Source organism: Eulemur rufifrons, chromosome 30 (genome assembly GCF_041146395.1).
Source record: "Eulemur rufifrons isolate Redbay chromosome 30, OSU_ERuf_1, whole genome shotgun sequence".
NCBI classification, from domain to species: Eukaryota; Metazoa; Chordata; class Mammalia; order Primates; family Lemuridae; genus Eulemur; species Eulemur rufifrons.
In genome coordinates, this window is record NC_091012.1 from 134978844 (window position 1) to 134997480 (window position 18637).

General features: G+C 39.3%; 1 protein-coding gene across 7 annotated transcripts in view; it reads right to left on the reverse strand.

Annotated features, from left to right (window-relative positions):
* Nucleotides 1-18637, reverse strand: part of FRMPD4 (FERM and PDZ domain containing 4) — a 796138-nt gene that overhangs the window by 39652 nt on the left and 737849 nt on the right. For all 7 annotated transcript variants that reach the window (XM_069462953.1, XM_069462955.1, XM_069462957.1 and 4 more), the window contains 2 exons: nucleotides 8764-8809; nucleotides 96-200 (listed from right to left, as the gene is read on the reverse strand). In XM_069462953.1, the coding sequence (XP_069319054.1) occupies nucleotides 96-200; nucleotides 8764-8809 (151 nt within the window). The remainder of the gene's footprint in view (nucleotides 1-95; nucleotides 201-8763; nucleotides 8810-18637) is intronic.

Here is an 18637-nt window from a genome sequence, read left to right on the forward strand (position 1 = left end):
TCCTGAGATTCGACACCTCTGTAAAAACCAACAACCAATTCTGGATCGATCGTTCCAGTGGGACTCTGTCACAAAGCAGGCAACTGGAAACTCACCGACACTTGGCCGTTGATGATGACTTCCTCGGAGAAGCGCACTTTGACTGGATTGGACTTTAATCTTGCCTTTTTTGCAGCACTAATAAATGCTGATTTGGGAGACTAGAAGAAAAGAAAACATTTTATCTGATTACTGGAAACATAATGAAAACCTTGTAACAGTTGTTTTCCATCTTTATCCTCTCAGATATGTCATATTTTTACTAAAAAAAATGCTTAGCACATGCCCAATTCAAGGATGAAATGCAAATATGGACACAGTTGAAACCCTGTTATGACCATAAATAAATAAGTTTGATTTAGTCACCAGACCAGAACTACCAATAGCATGTTCCATGTTCTTACTGAACACATTTCCAGGGATCTTTTAAAGTGATGGCCAGAAAAGCACACAAACCCTGCTTTTAATACAGAACTTGAAGCACAGTATGGAAGATGAGGTGATAGTCAAATCAAATGTCAGGTTTATGATGAGTTCATCATCAATTATCTATTTTAATGAGGTAGAGAAAAGGCATTGACAATTCTAAAATGATTGATAATTCCATTGTTATTCACATTAAGAGCACGTGTAAGTACACACACATACACACAAACATGCATACTACCCTCTTAAGCACTCATGCTTTATGTTCCTGCAACCTGAGTTTCAGCCTCTTTTTGGGAACTTGTGATCTTATTGGTCAGGGTAGAGATGAGACCTTGACTTATGATAGGAAGTTGACTTCATAATCTGCCTCATCTTATAGGTTCTTTGTACTTTATGATCCTCTCCCTTCTTTTATTGGAAAAAGGGCCATGTGACACAGTTATTCTGCAGAATTTGGAAGTGCCATGGGAGAACCATGATTTTGGTAAAGTCACTTCATCTGACAATCATCCTTGTTGCATAATTTTAATGAAGCCTATGGGTTAGGGAACTCACATCTAATAGATATCTACTATGAGCCAGGCATCACTTGTTTATTTTTAAAAAGAATTACATTCTCTATTAAGCCCAAATATAGAAGTAAATATTAGTTCAAATCATACAAATGCTATTTTATAGACTAAAATAGTCACATATTGGCAACTGCCATGGGTCAAGCTAATGTTTTCCATGCCATATAGTCCTAAGATATTGAGGCTGTTGCATAAAGAATTCTAATAATTGACTCTAGAATCAATACAGAGGCTTAACTTTCTATGTTTTGTATTAATCTCAAGGCACAAAAGCCAATTAAGGTGACCCATACTTTGGTTTCCAAGTAAAATGAAAAAAAAATTTCTCATCCTTGTCAAATACAAATATATTTAAGATCAATTAAATTAAAAACATGATGGAATAGATAAATCAAATGTGGGCCATCCATACAATGAAATATTATTCAACCATGAAAAGGAATTGGTTCTAATACATGCTACAACATGGATGAACCTGAAAAACATGCTCAGTGAAAGAAGCCAGACACAAAAGGCTACATGATTTCATCTATATGAAATGCCCAGAATAGGCAAATCTATAGGGACAGAGAGTAGATGAGTAGTTGCCAGGGGCTGGGGGATGAGAGAAAGGGAGAACAGAGAATGACTGCTTAATGAGTACAGGGTTTTCTTTTGAGGTGATGAAAAAGTTGTGGAACTAGAATAGTGGCAGTGGTTGTACAACACTGTGAATGTACTTAATGCCACTGAATTGTATACTTTAAAGTTGTTAAAATGGTAAATTTTATGTTATGTGTATTTTACTATAATAAAAAAAATCACTGTTAAAAAATATGATAAAACGTATGTTTGTATGTGTGTATTCCTGGATGGGATTTTTGCCTTAATATTGGGAGAATTCTGTTATTTCTAAAGTGTCTCTCCACGCTTATCCTACCCTTTGCTATGAGCAGTGTCTTAGAAGACAGGATGGCTGGATGATTTGTTCCGCAGGGCTTGAATTCATCCATTTATGTAAGATGTTTTAAGAGAATGTCTGCCCTCTTAAAAAAACAAAGCAAAAATTAAAAAGAATTCTGAACAAAAGAATAGCTTTAAACATGCTCCATGTAGGATTTAGAAGTCCTGCTGCAGAGCTGAAGTGATGCGACGGTAATGTTCTCATCAGTATCTTTGTAATTAAAGGTGAAGTTCAGTGATGATCAACGAGCAAATCATACAGTGGTGAATTCATTTGCTTTTGATATGTCATTTTTTCACTGAAGGGAAAACATTATTCTCCCATAATGATTCTGAGCAGGCGGTATTTACATTGGCACAATGAGTTGAGCACAAGTGAAGCAGCTGTAATAAAGCTACCCAGAACAGACACTTCTAATTAGATGAGATGTTTTAATGCAGTAACACCCCACTTCTCCAGTATTGTTTGGGAATGAAGTATGTCACACGTGTTCAGTGTGCCAGAGACTAAGGTTTATTCCTCTATGCATCTCGATTTTTAAATTTAATATTTTACCATATTTTTCTAAAATGTTCTACATAATTCCTTGCCTCAATAAAAAGTATATTTAAAAGGACTTAGTTTTTTGATGCATATCATTTGATATAATCTTAGAATGCAGTGATGTTTCCAGGGGTCATGGAAGTACATAGGGTTATTCGTCCCTAGAGTAAATAGCTCCATAAAGCAGAACTAGCCATGCTGGGGGTGCCTGTTTCTTCTCTCTTTAGCTATAACATGCCCACCTCGTGTAGCTTCATTCCTGTATTTATTTACCATGCCATTCTGACAAACATGGTCATCTAGGGAAAGCACAAAGGAAACTAGACAGCCAAGGTTATTAAGTAAATATTATTTTATACACAATTTGAAGTCAACAGACTTGGGATAAACTTCCTTTTTTCGTTTTTTTTTAGAGATACCTTGATATGTTGCCTCAAGTGATCTTCCTGCCTCAGCCTCCCAAAGCACTAGGATTACAGTAGTGAGCCACCATGCCCAGCCCATGATGAACTTCTAACTAACAATCTACAAGTGCATTTTTCTTGTCCTGGGTTTGTGACTGTTTTATATAATGGACATACCTTTTTTAAAATTACTTTTTGATAATAGAAACATAAATTCTCCAAGTCTGAAGGCAACTTGATGAGAAACGACAAAGTAATGGCTTATTTCACTGACGGGAGTTACTCGTGGTATATGGGGTAGTGTAAACCAGTTATGACTATAGTTCTAACTCTGATATCTCTTTGCTGCTCAAAAAATATACACTGTGGACCTCCCAAAAGCCTGGAGAATTAATTCTTAGCAACCTGTAGGTGCTGATCACAAGCACTTCATATCCTGTGGTGGAAATGACAAATAATTACCATTTAGAATAATCAGATTCTCCTGATGTTAATTAATTTTAAAATTAGCAAGCCCCTAATCAACCCCTGTACCTCTTTCCGAATTTACTGTTGCTAAAGTGGCAACAATAGAGTGTGGCATGCTCTTGATGCTTTTAGATGCTCTTAGAAGGTACAGGAACATAGTTTGAAAAAATTCCATAAATAAGACTAATTTCTGAAACTGAAATGTAAGGTCTTGAATGTTTAATTCCTGTAGCTCTACAGTACGACTTATATTGCAGACATTGAGGAAATATTTGGTGAGGACTAGCCTAAAGTTATCACTGGCTGACTTAGTTTGAAGTTTCCAAAAAGTAGACCCTAAGATAAAAAGTCACAAGCAGCTACTGGTTTGGGAGGTGCTCCCAGGAATCCCAGGCAGGTGAGTCGGGGAGGGAGAGAGGAAGAGGGAGTCAGCCAATAATATTAATAAAGCCTTCACTGTTAAGTAAGGCATCACTGCAGGCAACCGGAACCTGCTCCTGCTGGGAACCTCTGGCAAAGGGAAGACCTCAGAGTTCTACTGTCAGAGGAGAGAGGGAGCTGGCATATTTATCTACCAGTTCCTGTCAGTCAATTCTGGAGTGGCTATTTGTATTGTAAATTTGAAAACTTCATATTTTTCTGCTGCCTCAACATCCCCACAAACAGGCTGTGAGCACCCTGCCCAGGCGACCGGGTGTGCCAGTGTGACAAGGTGGGTCCCTACCAAAAGTTTCCCTTCTTACCCTCCCCTGACTGTGACCTAGTGACATTTAAAAACATCAGTGAAATCCTCTTGCACCTTTTCTTGTGTGTTCCAGTCTGACCTCTGACAAAGGCACTTGCCCCTGCGCTCTCCCTGTCTCTCTGCTCCCCATCTGATTGGTTCAGTCTGCTCCTTTGCACTTCCTCCCAGGTGAGCGCCCCTGTTGGCATGCAGTCTCTCTGGGAGCTGTGAGTATAACAATCATTTTTTTCCCTGCACCTCTCCTATGTCCCCTCTTATGGCCACACGTGACTGACCATCACCTAAGAAAACACAAAACACTGCCCTTCTGGGAGTGACAGTTCCTCAGCACTTGTGGCTTGCTCCAAGAGCATGCTCCTGGGGCCAGAAAAAGCCCACAGGCAAAGAATTACCAGTGCTCTCCATTGGAAAGTAGGCCAGTGGTCTCAGCATGACACATGCCAAGGGAACATGACCTGGGCTCTGACAGCATTTGCTACATTGAGGTTTCCATGAGGAGGTATGTAGCCTCCCTCAGGTATGTGAAACACAGAAAAAGGTAGGAAGTGGGAGGCAGGCAAACAAGTCCCTCAGCTCTTTGGACTAGAAGGAACCAAAGGGAATGTGAATTATGGTAGCTCAGAGACACCAGAACAGAGAGAGTGACTTAACCCAAGTCCTATCAAGTTGGGGTTGTGTGAGGGGAGGTTGTAGAGACTCTTTAAATATTCCCCATCTCAGGTAAGATTGGGTAGGGAATTTTGGAAGTTCTAGACTTGGAAACTGTAGAAGGCAGAGTCAAAGGAGAGAAGGAAGAAGCTAGCCAATGAAAGGTCTATCATTAAAAAAAGATAACAGTACAAGGAAAGGAAATGGTTTATTAGAACCAAACAAATAAAATCCATGAGTGACCCAGAAATTCTCCTTCTAAAATTCCATCCTGGGGAAATACTACAAAATACAGATAAAGGCTCATATACAAAGATGTTCTTTGCAGAATTATTTATAATAGCAAAACATTAAAGACAGTGTGAAGGGCCCAATGATAGGGTGTTGGTTAAGTCAATCTAGGTTCAATATAATGTTTTGCAGCCATTTAAATGATGCTTATGAAGGATTTTTTGATACATTTAGTGAAATAAACACAATAAAATTATATGTACAATATGACCTCAATGAAGGCATAAGAAAAAGACTGGAAGGAAATAGGTCAAAATGTTTATACTGGTTGTCTCTAAGGAAAAGGTTTGCTGACTCATACTTTTCTGCATCTGTATTTCCACTGGGCGGGGCAGGGGAGCCCTCCGTAACACTCAAAAAAATGAGGCAGCAACCTGTTAAGAAATAATTCTCATCAAAGAATTTCGGGGATCCTAAGACTCTTTTTGCAGGCCCCCTTGACCTGGGCCTCCTTGGAGATGATTTCTGTGGTTGGGCCATGTTAGGTGCCCTGAGCACATGTGGAATGTGGCAGGAAGGTGTAAATATTGGCTCTCTGTCTTTATTAGCCCTTACCATGCAGAATTGGTGCAACATAAAAAATGCTGGCCAGAAAGTTGCAAAAGAAAATTTAAATGCTAATTTTTATTATCTGTAATAAAAGTAGAATTTATGAACTTTCTTTTGGTCTGCTGGGTCATCTGTTTCTGTATGTCAATCTTGATTGCCAAGAGGATGTTTAGCAAATAAATGAAACCCAATAAATTTTTTTTTTACAAAAAGCAATTTGCTTGTAGGAAAATCCAAACATAAAAGTACAAGTAAAAACTGCAGTCTCGGCCGGGCGCGGTGGCTCACGCCTGTAATCCTAGCACTCTGGGAGGCCGAGGTGGGCGGATTGTTTGAGCTCAGGAGTTCGAGACCAGCCTGAGCAAGAGCGAGACCCCATCTCTACTAAAAATAGAAAGAAATTATATGGACAGCTAAAAATATATATAGAAAAAATTAGCCGGGCATGGTGGCGCATGCCTGTAGTCCCAGCTACTCAGGAGGCTGAGGCAAGAGGATCGCTTGAGCCCAGGAGTTTGAGGTTGCTGTGAGCTAGGCTGACGCCACGGCACTCACTCTAGCCCGGGCAACAGAGTGAGACTCTGTCTCAAAAAAAAAAAAACAAAAAAAAAACAAAAAAAAAACTGCAGTCTCTTCTTCCATCTGCTCTCCTCTCCGTGTCAGTGTATCTATTTAAGTAACTTTGGGGTTTCAATTCCTTTATTTCAACTTCTACAGTTCAGAGGAGGGAAAAGCCACTCTGGACTGGAACAGTAAAGGAAGGCTTTAGGTAGGACAGTGGTTCTCATCTAGGGGCAATTTTGCTCCAAAGGGACATTTGGCAACATCTGGAGACATTTTGGTTTGTCACAACTTGAAGAGAGGTTGCTATTGGCATCTAATGGGTCCAGGCCAGGGATGCTGCTAAACATACTATGAGGCAGGATGGCCCCACAACAGAGAATTTTCCAACCCAAATGTCAACAGTACCAAGATTCCAACCCCCCGAAGTAGCATTTAGAATTTGGGCTGAGGCATGAAAGGTGAAAAGGATTTGGCTAGGCCAAGGAGGTAGTGGGAATAGAGTATGTGGTAGTCATTTCAGTAAGGAGCGTTGGTCAAAGCAAAGTCAAAGACGAGAATTTATCTGCAATGAGCAGGCAGGGGAAGAGTGACCCTGAGCAGAGGTACAGCTGTTGGCCATAAAAACATGCAACACTTCCTCCTAAATGTGGCTAAATGTCGCCTTTCAATATAGCACAACAGTGACAGCCACTCAAACTCCTAGAAAATTCTAGATTATCTGTTAAAAGGAACTTCCATGGTACACTGATAGTAATGAATATTCAAATGAATAACAAGTCACACAGACTCAAATGGCAAAAAGAGCAAGCAAAGGCACAAGACACAACCTTAAACTTGAATGCAAAACTCCTCTTTCTAAGTTTACTGCATGGGGTATTTATCCAATGTTGCAAAAATAACCTGGGTTGGACTAAAATGGTTCTCTTGCATCTCTAATAGGTTATAAATGTGGGGAGAGAGAATTCAGGAAAGATGATGTAAACGTGAAGTTCCACCAGGAATTTATAGTTGCTCAATCACATGCTTATGGACATTTACATTGGCTTTACCATTTTTTTTTTGTCCACTGCAAACAAATTAAGAAGTGTGGGTGGATTGGAAGTAGGTGAGAATGACAATTTGGTTAACTAAAACTATCTAAAAACAGCCCAGCTGTACTTTATATCAAAGCACATGGAAGGAATCATGGACTCATGAGATGGTAGCGTGGGAAGGCCCTTGGACGAGATGTGATCCCACCCTTCCTCATATGGATGAGGAGACTGAGCTTCTGAACGGCTACAGTGTCACCCGTTACAGTGCTGGGAGCTAGATCTCAAATTTTGGTTCTCTTACATCCTGGGGCCTCCTTAGTTTTTAAGTCCAAATGTGTATATGTAAATTCTGTCAAAAGAGTTGGTACTATAAGTTACAGTCAAGATGAAACTGAGCTTTTAATATACGTAGTTATGTCCTGGATGGCATAATTTGTTGTCTTGGTTAGTTCTATTTGTGATCTTACTGGAATCCTGAATACGTATTATTTCCTGCCTAAAATGCCTAGCCCCCATGCTTAGGAGAAAAATTCTGGGGCAGGGGACATGAAGAGTTTGATTGGAAGATGGAGACTGGTAAATACCAGAGCCTTTTAATTGATGTAGAAATGCTCTAACTCTACCAGGAAGAAAATAGACACTTAAGCAGGTTGGAATCTGTGCCACTCCATATGAAGGCCAGACTGACAGTAACCACTTTGGGAAAAATCTGAAGGAATCTGCCTCGGTATTTTTCAGTTCAACTGACAATGTATGAAATTCACAAGTAGTGGCAAGTCTATGGAAATAGAAAGTAAATTAGTGGTTGCCTGGGACTGAGGGTGGGAACAGGGATTAATTGTAAATGGGAACAAGGGATCTTACTGGAGTGATGGAAATGTTCTCAGACTGTATGTGGTAATGACTGCATACCTCAGTTCATTTTATAAAGACCATCCATTGAACGGTACAGTTAAAATGGGTGAATTTTACAGTAGGCCAATTATACCATGATAAAGTTGTTTAAAAAAAAACACGGGAACTGAAGTCAGTCCAACTTTTTAATCACTTTCCACTTTCCTAACCAAAGTGGCTGAAATCAAATTCTGACAGCCGTATTTCCTCCAATATCTACTTTTAAACAGGCTTTGCTAAAACATCCAGTCCTCCACCAAATTATTTAGATGAGGATGAGAATAACAATTGTGTTTCAACCTCCTACAATTCGATATTCCCACAAGATTTGTGATTCTTAAGCTGGAAACCATAAGAGAGTCTTGAGTTTGGTGTGATTTCCAGATGTGACAGTTGCATAGGACTGAGTCGTGGATTGCCTTTCAAGATATTTAGGAAATGCATTACTTTGTTTTCTCTCCAATAACGACTTTGCTAACATGAAGTATAAAGTACAATAATCAAGATTTTTTTAAACCTGTATTGTGAATGCACGTTATTTTTCTCTGCTGTTATTCATCCTCGTGGTTTTACCGGAGTGGGCAGAGGAGATTAGAAGTCTGAGATCATTCAGTGGCACTTTTACTCACAGAATACTTACAGGGTAAGGCTGAATGACAGTAAGGAGTATCGATTCTTTGCAGCTTCTGTAAGAGAGAAAAACAAACATTTTTATGAAACACACAGAGCCCGGACTCTAAGCAGTGACTGTTTTCTTTGAAAACGAAATGTATGGCAAATATTGCATGGACTCCAAGGGCAGAGTAAACCAAACAGCTCAGAAGTGGGCTCTCAGACCACATAGAAAACCAAAATCAAGTGTTTCCCAAGTGTAACAAACTACCCAATTGAAAGCTTCCTAGGCAGTTTACATTGGGTGATATTATCTGTGCTGCCAAACAGCAGGGCCCTAAAATAAAATTCTGTGAGGGAAGAACAGTTTTAGAAACATCAACTCAATCAGTTTCTACATTTTTCACTGCTCTCAAAATTGATTCTCCCCTTCTGATTTTCCTTTAGCCTACTTTTCTTTGTTGCTTAAAAATTTCTCTGTATGTCGGGGAAGAGATTTTTAAAAATTCTATCAATTTTTGGAACATCATTATCTTCTTAGGATCAGTATCAGGAAAGAAAAATGTCATTGTAGGTTTCTTATATAAAAACACATCCCAATAAACATCACTTCCCACACGATGTAGCTTAGTAAGTCCCTGGTAACAATGCTCAGGACCCTGGGATGATAAATATTTCAGACACGCATTGATTGGAAATATTGTTCACAACAGGGAACACTTCATAGCTAAAAGCAGAACAATGTAGTATGATGTTTTATTTCATTTCCTCCAAGTAACCCAAACCTTTCAAACCCTTGTGGAAAAAAATCATATTATGGGTTATAATAGTTTTTCCTCCTTCTTTTCTTTGTTCCTTTTTTATCATGAGTAGGAGAAAGGTCAGTTGCCATTTTGTCAAAGAGGAGCTGACTTTTTCTACTTTAGGTTGTAATTAATTACCTGCTTTTGTGATTTATTGCTCTAATGAGTAAGGCAAAGGGGATATGCTGCAAAGCTGCTCCCTTGAAGAAGCCTCTACAAGCAGCATTTCTAGCATGTACTGATTTGTGGCTGGCCCACTCGCTCTGGCTGGGCTGGACCATGTGGTAGGGAGCGGGGTAGGGGCAGAGAAAAATCAACAGGACAGGTGAGGAGGACTAGAACTACGACTTCACAAAGACTCAGAACACTTGGGAGGATGGTGCTGCTGGAGGGTAGCACACAGGAAGCCACAGAAGCACCTACCCACAAGGGAAAGAGTCCACCTGCATTATCTTCCATGGATAGAGCAAACCAATGCTAGATCACATTGGTGCCAATGAAGTAAGAACTTTTCCTGCTTTTTACCTCACCACTCTGGCCTCCTTTCAATCTGGAAGGAGCTAAAGCTAGAGCAGAATGCTGGGGCAATAGAGAAAACATTGACAGTGCTCCTTAACCCCCTGCAGACTTCCTAGGCCTGAAATAGGGGCAAGAGAGAAGTTTTGTGGAGTTGAGAGTTTTGACTATTATATGACAATTGAACATCTTAATTGTAGATTACAAATTCCTGTGATTACAAGTGTACGAGTGATTTTTCTGAACCTGTTCAACATGTTTATGGGACCTGCCTGAGATTTTGTTGAGGGCTAAGGAAGAACTGGTCCTGGGGAGCTGTTACAAATGGGCAATGGGGGAAAAGAACATAGTCGCCTTATCATAGCACCCTGAGACCAGCTTGCTACATTTATTCCCAATGTCTCTTTATTTAAACTGACTTGAACAGATCATATTCTTTGAATCCAAACAATCACTGACTAAGACAGAGAGGCTTAGAACCTTAAGAAGAAACAATAAAAATGTAAACACAAGAATGGGGGATAAGTGTCAGAGCAAAAACATGAAGTGGTGGGGTGGGCGGGAGAATAGATGGGCCCGTAAGGCTGTGTGACAAATGCTGAATTTCTCTAGAGCAATGCCCAGTGGCAACATAATTATTTGTTCATTTCTGGAAAGGGAACTATATTTTATTGTTTAGAAGATTTCATCCACACTAAAATGGAGGGGAATACAGAAAAGTACGAGTACAAGGGGACAGGGATCATTGGGTTCCATCTTATATTCTGTCTGTCACACTAATAAAGAGAGACTTATAACCTAGCTATCTATAAGTATCTCAAAAGTAGTTTCCACCCATGATGTCTCCTTACACAGGATTTTTTTTCCTGTCAAGAGCTTCAGGAGGAAGCATTGTTCAGCATACCTTGTTAATTTGAAAATAGGAACTGGTTTTCAAAATATGTTGATTATATAATATTTAAAGTCATTGTGTCTATAGTATTGTTCTGTAAATTGCCTGAAACATAACCTAGATTAACTTTAATTTTATTATTTAATGAATAAATGAAGTTATCTGAATTGAAATAAAATATTATAGTATGTTATTTATCATAAGGACTGGGAACATGCTTTTCTTTTATATTTTTTGCCTCATTATAATTATTTTATTCTAATCTGCCAGACAAGAAAAATTAAATCCACAATATTTTGGATCCCCTAGAATTCTTAACCCTAAGATCCTAAGGAGGAAAAAAAAAAAGATCTAAGCTATGTTAAAATAGCCTTAGAATGATTAGAATCAGGAATGAAAGATGTCATATTCAAGCAATCAGATAGCTTCTTTTTAGGAAGACCTAAAACAGCTAGAGATTTTTAAAAATACAGTTAGAAGCATATTTAGAAAATAATTAGTTCATAATAAATTCCATGTAAATTTTCTACTTTTGAAGAGTAATTTCAAATTGCAGTGCCAATATTTTTTAACTAGTTGAGTTTGTTAAAAACATCATTTTAATCCCTAAATCACAGTGCTGATCTCTGGGGGATAATGTAGTATAAACTGCTCTTGTCAAATTTTCCTTTAGCTCCTCTCTCTTTAATTCTTTGAAAAAAGTCTCTTCTTATCTTTTTTTTTTTTTTTTTTGAGACAAAGTCTCACTCTGTTGCCCAGGCTAGAGTGCCATGGCATCAGCCTCGCTCACAGCAACCTCAAACTCCTGGGCTTAAGCAATCCTTCTGCCTCAGCCTCCCGAGTAGCTGGGACTACAGGCATGTGCCACCATGCCTGGCTAATTTTTTCTATATATATTTTTAGTTGTCCATATAATTTCTTTCTATTTTTAGTAGAGACGGGGTCTCGCTCTTGCTCAGGCTGGTCTTGAACTCCTGAGCTCAAACGATCCACCCGCCTCGGCCTCCCAGAGTCTTCTTATCTTTTTTCAAAAATTTTTTTGAGACAGGGTCTCACTATGTTCCCCAGGCTGGCTTGAACTTCGGGGCTCAAGCAGTCCTCCCACCTCAGCCTCTCGAGTAGCTAGGACTATAGGCACATGCCACTGTGCATGGCTCTTATCCTTTTTTGATGGGGAGTCCCTTGAAACATGTTCAGGGCACCCAGCATCAGTGGTTGTATGCCATACTTTAACATCATATCCCATTTTATAATTTCATTCCATGTAATTTTGTTACAGTAAGCAAAGCTATGTGAGTACCTCAGATTCTAATGAGGTAGTATTTTCAATATTAAAATCTCTCTGAACAATGAAGCTAAAGCTGGTGTTCTTTATTTCTTAGAGTAACATAGTTGGGTGCCTTTCTTTAACTGCCTTTCTCATTTTATATTTATGCCATTTTAATATTGCAATATATAATCATATTGGTATGTGCTATTGTATATTTCCCTTCTAGATGAACTAAATAGATCCCATAATCAACTCAGAGATTGATACTAATTTAACAGAGTTGTGAAGGGCACTGTGATTTTCTCAGAGATTGGGACAACAAAACAAAATAAAAATCAAATAATGAAAATATACAGGAAGGTATTTTATGTCAAAATTCAATAGTCTTGCTTTAAAAACATTAAGTCCAAACAAGTTAACAACATGATTTTAAACTTTAAAAGTGGAAGTAAGTACTCAATCTATGAAGGCTGAAAGGTTAGGCTTTTGAAAGGCAAACAAAGAGGTAATTTAGGGCTATACATGAAAGGATTTTGTAAGCCATAAAAGGATATTCTAACGTTAACTTGAAAAGATTGATGTGCAGTGTTTTTTATTTGGAAAGAAAGGTGGTAAGGCATAGCAAAGGGGCATTGAACTCTCACTTCTAAGATAAATATATGTATGTATAGGATTCTTTCTTCTTCCTGCACTTCAGAGTTCTTCAAAGAGATTAGAAAACTATTCTTTTCTGCAAGCTAGTGCATCTCAGCCCTTAAACTCTCTGCTGGTGGGCAGCTACTGTTGATGGAAATAAGAACTAATTAACAGTGTTTCTTCAATGACTCTTTGCTCAGAAGGACCTTTCCTCCATCCTACGGTATTTTGTGATAAAGTCACTTGATTGCCTCCCATTTTCTCTTCCCATCTGAACCCAGAGATGTGAAAAGAACTCTATGATTTTTCTGATTTGATAACCAGTCATAATGTAGTGTCAGCCTAGTCAGTTGCTTGCAAAGCTGGAGGGAAGCAGCTTTTTCAGAAAAGTTGCCACAGGACAACACTTGGAATGGGCGTTTAATGCTTCATCTAGTTGACCTTTGCAACACTCTGAATAGAGATTATAATTATCCACTGAATCAATTCCTAACAGTACTGAAGCCATTAGCTGCAGAGAAAGGAAATGTCCAGCAAAATGACCAAGCATTTAGAAAAGGTCAACATATTATGGTTAAGCGTAATCTGTCATGGACTATATGAAGCATTTACACTCTGCCCATTGTTGCTGAAGCTTGCCTCTACCCTGATGCCTACAAAGAAGAGGAAAGGGATTATTTGTCATCTCTAAATTATGTTCAGGGGGTGTTATGGAAGAAAATGGGCATAATGAAGCCACCATGGTCATCAGGGCAACAGAGACATAAATGAGATAGATTAAAGAATCCACTTGTCCAGTAGCATTGGCTTGGCTTCTACCAATTCTACAGAAAATGTCTCTCCCACTACCATTTTCACTCTTCAGTGAGGGGTTATATTGCTGATCAAAAAGACTACTAGTTTGGTAGCCAAAGGGAAAGTGAAGAGAATTTAAGAAAAGATCTTTATTAAGCAATATGAGTCTATCCTGAAAAACTGGATAATTGTATCACTCATCTTTTCCCATCCTTGGATGGAGGGTTTCAAAGATGGCCCTCATTAACCACATTTCCTAGTATTCACACCTTTATGTAGTCTCCTCTCCTTGAATCTGGACTAGTTCTGTGATTCACTTTTGACAAATAGAATATTGCAGAAGTGACACTGCATGACTTTTGGGTCTTGCAAGGCTTACAACGTTCAAGAATCCTAGAAGCCTTACGCTGTCCACACGGATCTCTTGGAATGTTCACTTTGAGGGAAGCCAGCTACCATGTAAGAAGTCCAACAACCCTGTGACCACCACGTTGTGCAGAAGCTAGACATGTGGAGAAGCAGTGTGGAGAGAGGGAGAGATGCCTGGCTAGCCCCAGCTATGTCAGCTATCTAAGTCCAGCAACAACACACGAGTGAAGAAGCCATCTTGGATATCCAACCCAATCAAGCCTTTGGATGGCTCCAGTCACAGCTGCTATTTGACTGCAGCCACATGAGAGACTTCAGTGAGAACCATCTGGATGAGCTCAGTCAACTCAAAACCACGAGAGATAGTTATGTTATTAAGCCATAGCATTTGTTAGGAAGCAATAGGTAACTATTATAGAACATCATCTTCTTATAAAAAATTTGAAAACTATGTTTTTAAAAAACAGGCACTCAAAGGTGTCAAATGGTTTTGAAATTGAACATATCTCCCTTAACAAGGAACGGAAAGTATCCAAGCTGATGGTTCCCCAGTATACTGCAACCTGCATTAAAACAAACAAACAACTGTCTTATATAAACATATTGAAGTGTGGAAAAGGATGTCCTTACTGCTGGGAGTAAGATTAGCACATTTGTAACATTAGTTATGGACTTTTAAAGGTTGGGGTGGAGAGGAAAAGAACTAATAAACTTAGGGGAGAAGAGGAACCAATTAGCATCTTGGACTAAAAATGCTTTACTGTAAAGAATAATTTGAAAGGCACAATTGGTATTGCATTGTGGGGTATATATTTGAATTTTTCAGCAAAAGGATTAAAGTACATTGTAATTTTAGGTTTAGAATTAAATAGCTTACATACAACCAATGACTTGAATATGAACCTAGGGAGAAACCAGAATTCTTTGCAAAGTCTAATTCACATTTTACTGAACGTATTTAAGGCTTAGGCTGTGATTTTCTTTGTGAAGAATATTAGGCTGTTATGCTTAAAATCCATATAATTGATATAATTATTATCAAAATTAACATTTTGATGAAATTATATCATTTCAAACTCTGTATTTTATTTTATTTTGTAAACCTTTGCAATAAAATTTCAGATTTGGCACTCTGAATTTGGAAACTACTGCTAAGAGAGTCTTGTTTGCATGTATATCTGTTTTTGGTTTGACCTAATTTTTTGGTCCATTAATTCATTTTTTGCTGAATGAACGTTGTCTTTGGCCTTTGAATTATTTATTTGACTAATGGATGAAAATGGTACTTATATTTAAGACTTATAAAAAGCAACAAGCTCTCACGAGGTAAATGTTAAATTATTTTATACACATGTGTTATTAAATAGCTCTCCCTTCATTCATTTCTTCAGTAAATACTTATTGAGTATCTATCTAGGGCCTGGCATTTGGGATACATCAGTGATTCTCAATGGGGAGTGATTTTTACTCCTCAGGGGGCACTTGGCAATGTCTGGAGACATTTATGGTTGTCACAACTGGAAGTGCTAATGAGTAGAGCCAAGGGATGCTGCTAAAGATCCTACAAGGCACAGGGCAGTCCCTACAACAAAGAGTTATCCAGCACAAAATGTTAATAGTGGTGAAATTGAGAAACCCTGAGCTACAAGAGACAATAAAACCTGGCAGAGCTCAGCTTCTACAGAGGGAAGACATTCAATGACAAATAAAAAACAAATATACTATATATATATATATATATATATATATATATATATAATATGGCATGCTGAAGATGATGTGATGTGGAGGAAAAGGGGGCATTTGCGAGTATTGGTGGAGTGGCCTGCCATGTCATTTTGAATAAGGTGGACAAGTTAAGCCTCACTAAGAGGTGACATCTGAGCAACAATCTGTAGTCGACGTGGTAGTTGACTATGCAGCTGTCTGGGGGCAGACCCTTACAGGGACAGGGGGTTGCCATCGCAAAAGCCCTCAAGTGGAGCCTGCCAAGGAAGTCTGAGGAAGAGCCAGGAGCTCTGTGAGTCTGCCTTGGATTAGGGAGGAATTCTAGGCAGTAAAGGTCAAAGAGAAGGGCAAGAACCTGACAGGCCATTAAGACAGTGTAGCTTTACCTATGAGTTGGAGCAGAGGAATGACAAAATACATGTTTTTAAAAGGTCACTCTGGCCACTAAGCTGGGAATGGACTACAGGAGGACAAAGTGGAAGCAAGGGTCCAGTAAGGGTTAAGGCAGCAATGCAGGCAACAGATAGTTATTGTCAATAGCTGTGAAATCGTTAAGTAGTAAGATTCTCCAGAAGGCCTTCTAGATGAGCCTTGATTCTTAAGAGCACTTCTTACAAATACCATTGGAAGAAACTGACATAACAAACTGAAAGCACAAAAAATACTGAAAAAAAAATAGGCTGGCTGTTTTCCTTAAACGCATTCCCATGGATGAGCGAGATGGACACCAAGAGAAAGCAGGTCACCACGTTGTGTGCTCCACTGATGGGCAATCCAGCCATGGTTATGACAAATGACAGAGAAAAATCGGATAGTTATTGAGAAGAAGCCAAAAGCCTTCTTTTTCTTTTTTTTTTTTTTTTTTCCCCGAGACAGAGTCTCGCTTTGTTGCCCAGGCTAGAGTGAGTGCCATGGCATCAGCCTAGCTCACAGCAACCTCAAACTCCTGGGCTTAAGCGATCCTGCTGCCTCAGCCTCCTGAGTAGCTGGGACTACAGGCATGCGCCACCATGCCCGGCTAATTTTTTCTATATATATTTTAGTTGGCCAGATACTTTCTTTCTATTTTTAGTAGAGACGGGGTCTCGCTCTTGCTCAGGCTGGTCTCGAACTCCTGACCTTGAGCGATTCACCCGCCTCGGCCTCCCAGAGTGCTAGGATTACAGGCGTGAGCCACCACGCCCGGCCGAAAGCCTTCTTTTATAGTGAGAAATAGAGTGCATTTTAACTGGCAGCTCCTTTACTAACATTTCGCAAGCCTTTTCAGAATTGCTATTATATTCTCATCACCTAGGACAAGACTTCCCTGGTTTAGTCCCTTCTTTCCTGCCTTTATTCATGTTCATGGTCTTGGGCACAGGTCCTTAAGAGTAAAGGTAAGCAGTTACTAGAAACGGGCTGACCCTGAAATCAGAGACGGTGTTTAGCATATTTATGATTTTGGCCCATGGCAATCATCCTGATGTTTGCTCAAGGAACCTTTGTGTTCTGTTCTCATTTTAATGTGTGTCATTACTAGAGGGTGATTTTAAATAATACAATTTACCTTCTTCACCAGATCACAGGCTTCCCTGCTCTGACTGAGTCTGACCATGGAATTGGCCACAGGAACCCCAGGACTTGAAACCATCATGGCAGGCCACTTTCCCTTTCTATGACAAGAACACCAGGCCTTGTGCTCTTCCAACTGGAAAGAACCCTTCAGTCTTTTGGGATTCATAGATTTTCAGAGGCAGTGGTGACCACAGATATGTACTATGATGGTGTGCAGGGTAGAGGGGCAAAGACCTAGAAAAGTCACAATTTCCCCAGCTTGGCAGAGGTGGTTGGAAAAAGGATTTCTGTTTCTGGAGGCCAGACTTTTTAAATTTAAGAACCTCCAGTTTGGTAAAGTTTGTCTGAAGGCTGCATGTCTCTTTTGTGAGATCCAGAGGTCCTGTTAATTATTCAATCAGTGACACTTTCCAAGTATAATGTACATACAGAAAAGTACACAAATCTTGAGTGTATAGCTCATTAAATCTTACACACTAAACACACATACAGTAGGCAGCCGCTAAGATGGTTCCCAATGATCACCCTGTGGGGCTCAGACTGTGTATAATCTGCTCCCCGTGAGTGTGGGCCACACTTACTGATTCATTTCCAATGAATAGAATATGGCAAAGTGATAGGATGTCATAACCAAGGTTAGGTTAAAAAAACCCTATGGCTTCCATATTGTGTGCTTACTCCCTCTTGTACTCTTGCTCACTTGCTCTGAGGGAAACCAAATACCATGTCGTGAGCTGCCCTTCGGAGAGACCCACATAGCAAAGAACCACGGGAGGTCCTGGCCAACAGTCATTAAGAAACTGAGGCCCTCAGTCCAACAGCCTGTGAGAAACTGAATCCTGCCAAGAAATGTGTGAGTGAGCTTAGAAGCAAATTCCCTCCCAGTTGAGCCTCAGATGAGACCACAGCCCCATACAATACCTTCACTACAGCCTTGTGAGACACCTTGAGCCAAAGGCACCCAGCTAAGCTGCACCCCATTTCCAGATCCATAGGAAATGTGAGATAATGAATGTTTGTGGTTTTGAGTTGCTAAGTTTTGAGATAATTTGTTATATACCAATAGATAATTGTACACAGGATCCAGACAAAGAAGCAGAACATTGCCTATATCCCAGAAACCACCTGTACTCCCTTCCAGATATAAACCCCAAGGATAACCACTATTCTAATTTCTAACACCATAGAATAGTATAACTTCATTTGGAACATTATATAAATGTAATTGTAAAGTAGAAACTATGTTTTTCTTTCTTTTTTCACTCAGAATTCTTTTTGAGATTTATCCAAATTGTCATGTGCAATTGTAGATCATTTATTCTCATTGATGTGCAGTAGC